Below are 6,000 nucleotides of genomic sequence, written 5' to 3'. Positions count from 1 at the left end.
CACTTTAATTTCTACCGTGCTGCGCAGTGATGCTCTGCGGAGGTGCGGATTATTTCCCTCCGAGCGGAGATTTCTCCGCAGTGCTTCACGATTCTGTCCAAAATCTGCGCGCACGCTATAAATAATCGCGCCGGGAGGAATAACGCCGGCTTCCTCTTAATTCCCCGGCGCTCGGCGCAGTTGCTTCGAAGTGCGTAAATCAACGATGGTCCGTCCAGGCGGGCGCCGGTTCATCACTTTTTTGGACCCGGGGAGTCCATAAGATAATTAGGCAGGCGTTTGTGGACCGGTCCTTATGCTGCCATGCCGTGTCGGAGCGGATCGTTTGGCTTGGCACGAGATTTCCTCACTCCCGTACAAGTCGGCTGTCTCGCCGCAAGTCTTGAAGTCATTGTGGTCGGATGAGGTGTGACTCCGGTGTCTGGGCGGTCCTCGCTTCTCGTTCTGGGTCCAAACATGTGCAACTTTGGGAATTTGGGTTGTGGCGTTGTCTGAAAAGGAAGCGGGGTGTCCGTGGAATGTAGAAAAAATCCCCTGAGACATGCAAATGAGCTCAACTCAGTTTGTTTTTATAACATTCAGAACCTGGTTCACCTAGCGTGCCCCTTGCACTCTTTTACTATCATGTGCGTCGTAAAGTACGCGGCAGATCTTTGTTAAAATGTGTATAGTACGCTAGTTTTCATGTGGAACTGACCATTCCTGTTGCCCCCTCCTCCCGTTTACAGTGCGCTGCCTTGGTTGGCGAAGACCAGCCCCTCTGTCCCGACCTCCCCGAACTCGACCTCTCCGAGCTGGACGTGAGCGACCTGGACGCCGATGGCTTCCTGGGCGGACTCAAGTGGTATAGCGACCAATCGGAGATCATTTCCGCGCAGTATGGCAACGAGGCGTGCAATCTTTTCGAGGTAAGTCGCGCCTGCGTCTTTTTCTGACGATGTACGGGGGGATAAGCACAAAAAAAACAGCAGACATGGTAGATAACGTGAAGCTCAATAAGCCCGGCGGGACCTTTGCCCCCTTATTTGGGACCCGACGGCGGTAGGCCTTCTTATCAAAAGTGTTTATTTCGGTTCGGGTTTACTAATGCGGCTCACATCTGAAAGCAAACTCTGGACACGTCGTAAAGAAAGGCTTCTCAAAAGGCTTGTAAAACTTTAATCTTCCTCCTATCACCCTTCCACTGTTCCTTTTTTTCCCCCCCCTCCCCCGGTTGTCACTCAACGAAGCTGCCAACAAGGTCGACGATCCGACCCGGGCTATAAAACCGTCAGTCTCACCGTCTTCATTAGGAACCCTTATCGGTGGAGTAGATAGGCGGAGGACTTGGAAGCGGTAGCCTCGCCCCCCGAGCGGTGAAAACGCCGTCACGCGCTCACGTTTTCAGCTGCCTTGCGCGCGGGGGGGTGCACTCGCTGCTTCTGCGGGTAACACTTGATAACAGGCGAAATTCTTTCCATGTTTAACCTCGCCAACAAGCGCCAAGAACTGTTTCGGTCCCTTCATGTGCGCCCGTGGACCCGCAAATGGAGTCTAAGTGCTAGCTGGCGTGACTCTCTGCCGCCGAACTCAGCGATACGGCATGCAGATTGGTTTAAAAATACCAACAGGTGTCATTTTGAGGAACAATATACGCTTCCCTGGCTTTAATAGCCTTCAACCCACCTGTCACAATTTGGTTTTCTTTGGATAGAAACATTAGGAAAGCCGCTTTCAGACTTGCATTGTGATTGGCGTAGACTGCAGCAGCACGACGTTATTGCATGCGTCTTCACTTATTTTAGATCCCGCTGAAGGGATCAAGTTAATTCACTCCACTGAACTGACCCAATTATTTTTAAGAGATCAGACTGAACGACGCAATCTCCATCGCGAGGTTTATTTGAATTTTTATTTGAAACTCGTACTGCCTTTGTTGTAAACTTCAAATTTAAATGTTACCGAGATGCTAGGGAACGGCTCTTTGCTAGTAAGGCACTTCCTAATCCTGATCGGATCTAGTTTAGTATCGATGTAGTACATATTTGGGAAATATTTTTATATTGTCTTAGGGACAAGAAATGTAGGATTGTAGCGTGATAGCAACGTGTTTCTCTTCGCTCTGAAGCAAAACATTACCTACTGGGTTAAGACATTGTCAAAACAAGGTTAAGTCAAAGCCCCGTTTCTATGCCATCCATCCATAACACGATACAATTATTTACCTGGTACGGCTAATTATTGGACTTTTAGGTCAAGGATCCCAGTCCAAGCCCAAAAAGTACAGGTTGTAACGATCAGGGACTATTTTTTGTCTACTTTTGTGTACGTACTACGCCCAATTGGGGTAAATTCGAACCCCGATTGGACCGGTTTCGCAAGAGCACTAGCAACGTTGCAGATCTTGATCACTCAACTATGTCCCAGTAAAATCTGAATAAAGTTTTAGCTAGTTTAGGATCACTTAAACCCCTTATAGATAAAATTATCCAGGTTTACACTGATAATGTTCCAGTATTTACCTGCAACGGAACAACTATCGTTCTAGCAACAAATCGGGTTACTGGTTTACATTGTTGCTAGAACGATAGTTGCGTTGCAGGTAAATATTGGAACATTATCGTGTAAACTTGGATAATTTTATCTATAAGGGGTTTAAGTGATCCCAAACTAGCTAAAACTTTATTCAGATTTTACTGGGACATAGTTGAGTGATCAAGATCTGCATCGTTGCTAGTGCTCTTGCGAAACCAGTCCAATCGGGGTTCGAATTTACCCCAATTGGGCGTAGTACATACACAAAAGTAGACAAAAAATAGTCCCTGATCGTTACAACCTGTATTTGTTGGTCTTGAACAGGGATCATTGACCTAAGAGTCCAATAATTAGCCGTACCAGGTAAATAATTGTATGGTGTTATGGATGGATGGCATAGAAACGGGCTTTGACTTAACCTTGATTTTTTTTTTTCAGTGGTCAAGCACCAGTGCACGTGTCCCTGCAAATTAGGCACACGTGTTCCGCAAGAATACTGTACTCTCGTGCCAATGTTTTGGAGGTCTTGCCGTGCACGCCAGCAGCTATTGTGTCTTGCTGAGTGAAAGCTCTGCAAATCTTAGCTGTGAGGGGGGGGGTGAGGGGTCTAGAAGGGGTAGACTTTGTAACCCCTAACTCCCTTTGCCTCTCCATCTTTGGAAAGTTTGAAGTCACCATATGAAGTGGCCAGTTCTTCATGTAGCAGGACCTGGCTAATCCCTTTTAATCTGACAGGGGAAAGTTTGCCTCTTGGCAAGGATTAGAGCGCCGTGGGAAGGGGGGAGGAGTTCGCGGATGTAGAGGGGGGGTGGTGGCGGTGGCTGATGTGTTTCCTCATTAGCCTGGTGGAGCATCATCACAATAAAATCCTGACTGTCATCCAAGGAGCTACTTTTAGGTTGCCCACAGCAACGTGGCCAAGTCTATCACAAAACGTGCTTTCGGGCTCTGTTCGCGTTCTTCCACCTGGGAAATGTTCGGGCTATATCTGCGGATTATTTCAGTGGTTGAACAGGAAGTAGTATTTATGTCACGGCGAGGCAGGAGTTTGAAATGGATACGAGACAAACGCGGGTTCACGAGGTGTCCCTTGGCTGGCCTCTGGATCCATTCCTTATTGTTCGGGATCAAAATGTGGGCTATGATAGGACACCTAGTCCTATTCCACATAGGCGTAAAACTTTCTTTGCTTGTGTTTGACACCTCTTCAAAATGGGCAGGCCGTGAACGCCGGCGCTCTATTTCGGGCCGCAGTTGTTAAGGGGGCGCTAGCGCCAATAATTTCCTGATGTACTGCCAAAGATAACAGCATGGAAGTGTTGACCTAATGTCATTTGAACTGGACAGAAGACTGCATGGATTGCAAGGGGTGGTCCAATTCGGGTATCTCCCAATTGGTCAATGAATGGAATTTTTGGAAGGTCCAGTCCATGAAATCATTTGATTGGGAGTCATTTCCGTACGTCTGTTTTTTTGTCAACGACCCGATGAAAGAATCTGCGTTTGTGTCCCAGTTCCGCCAGTTTCCATTAAGTCACGTGGTTTTTTTTTTGGGAGGCCGGCATTGGGCGCCCTCACCCCCTTCATGTCATGGCCAGGTGTCCTGACAAATTTGTCAATGCTAGGCTAGACAGACATGAGGACAGATGGGTAAAGAAAGGGAAGGTTTGGGCTCGTGCCAGCTTGAATCAAAGCCCAAGGATTGGGAGTAAAAGGTTGTGGGCTTTGCAGCTAGTAAACTCAAATGCCAAAGCTTTAGAGCCTTACGAAGATAGGTTGCACGGACATTCTGTAAGCAGGCGATCACACGTCGTCTAGCTTTCGCGCTCGTGCGGTCCGACGGCGTTTGTGGAGCTCCTTTGGGCCTGATTCTCCCTTTAGGTTTTCGTGTTATGTCACGGGTCCAACGGACTGAAAAAAAAGCTATCATTAGCTGGTTAATGTGTAGCTTTGCTCGGTAGGGTATCATTTTTTGGCACTTTCTTCAGGTGAGTTGAACGCTCAGAATAGTTGATACGTTTCTGCCATTTTTTGCCAATTTAAAAACTATTAAGAGTTAAGATGAGCACAGATTTGCTTGTTTGGGTTTGTAAAAATGAGCGCTAGATGACTTCCCATACACAATCAGTGGAGGTTTTCATTGTTCCCATTCCTGCCCCCCCCCCCCCCCCCTGCTGAGTGTTTGCTTTTTCAAATTAATGCTGACATTTGCAATCACGCCGCCCACATCTGGTCAGAGCTCTAGCAAAGGGACGTCTGAATTTCCAGAGTCACCAAAAAAATGCGGCACCCCTTCCTAATCTGGGCTGTTATCACACGTGGGCTTGGGCCGTCGGATGAAAAAGGCGCACACTCGGGCAAATCTCCCCGCCTTCTTTGGCTCCCGAAGCGGTGGATTTGTTTCTTCTGGAAGGCGGTCGGATCCCAAACAATAGTCTCTTCTGGGAAGGTTTGGGAAAGCGAGCAAGGGAAGCTAGCGCCCTTTTGGTCTTGCACTATCTCTCGTCCCCATTCATCCCATGGTTTGGTGAACCTACCCAGCTGATCCCAAACTCCCCAGTGCATCCCTGTCACCGTCGTCCGTGTCTACAGGTGTGTAATTGAAACGAGGAACGCATCAGATAGCGGTCTTTTAGAGCCAGCGTGCATCGGCTATTTTTAGCCCGCGGGGGTAATCTCGGCTAAGAGCCTTTCGGAGCCGTTTCACGTTAACCTGGCCAAAACACTAAGCCAATAATCCAACCCTCCCCCAGACCCCCACACACACACATACACACATACTGCAACATGTTGCCATAATGCCACGTAATAACACGCCTTGTATTATTTAACACGGCCGCGGAATTCTTTTCTAATCTTCCCAAGATTCTCCCACCGCGTTTAGGGATGATAACAGCTGTCGCGTATAAACCTTAAAGAGTTTTGTCAAGGTGTTGATTCATATTTTGGGGAGCTGAGTTGGGCCATTTATTTAAGACTGGACATATGTGATAACTATCTACCCTTACCAAAGCCCAATGGCGGTCCGTGCATTTTCTTGTAGCGCCTTCAACGAATCAATCCAAGCCTCAAAAACTATTTTATGGCTATAAACCCTCTACTGCAGCTACAGCTGCGACACATAAAAGATAATCAATAAATCAATGCACAAAAATGGGGTAAAATCCACTTCCTAGCAGCATTTAACGATTAAATACAAATACTGGAGCTTTTCATACATTACAACCAGAGGGTGATTTCCCCGAGAAAAGACAGCGATGGACGTCAATGGCAAAACGGCAAAAAATGCACTAAAATGGGGTAAAATCCACTTCCTAGCAGCATTTAGTGATTAAATTCAAACACTGGAGCTTTTCAGATATCAGAACCGGGCCCTCAATTGAAATATTTAGGAATATAGCCATATTTTACTCACCAAAAATCCTTTTTAACTGTACACAATATCCATCCTCCTTTCTTTCTTCCTAATTTTATATCGTCATTGAA

At 47.0% G+C, this 6,000-nt stretch overlaps 1 protein-coding gene across 9 annotated transcripts in view; it reads left to right on the top strand.

Annotated features, from left to right (window-relative positions):
• ppargc1a (peroxisome proliferator-activated receptor gamma, coactivator 1 alpha) overlaps nucleotides 1-6,000 on the top strand; it is a 188,371-nt gene that overhangs the window by 157,885 nt on the left and 24,486 nt on the right. For all 9 annotated transcript variants that reach the window (XM_077588661.1, XM_077588660.1, XM_077588658.1 and 6 more), the window contains one exon: nucleotides 729-908. In XM_077588661.1, the coding sequence (XP_077444787.1) occupies nucleotides 729-908 (180 nt within the window). The remainder of the gene's footprint in view (nucleotides 1-728; nucleotides 909-6,000) is intronic.

This window comes from Stigmatopora argus, chromosome 20 (genome assembly GCF_051989625.1).
Source record: "Stigmatopora argus isolate UIUO_Sarg chromosome 20, RoL_Sarg_1.0, whole genome shotgun sequence".
In the NCBI taxonomy this organism is placed as follows: domain Eukaryota; kingdom Metazoa; phylum Chordata; class Actinopteri; order Syngnathiformes; family Syngnathidae; genus Stigmatopora; species Stigmatopora argus.
This window is presented reverse-complemented; position numbering and strand designations above follow the sequence as displayed.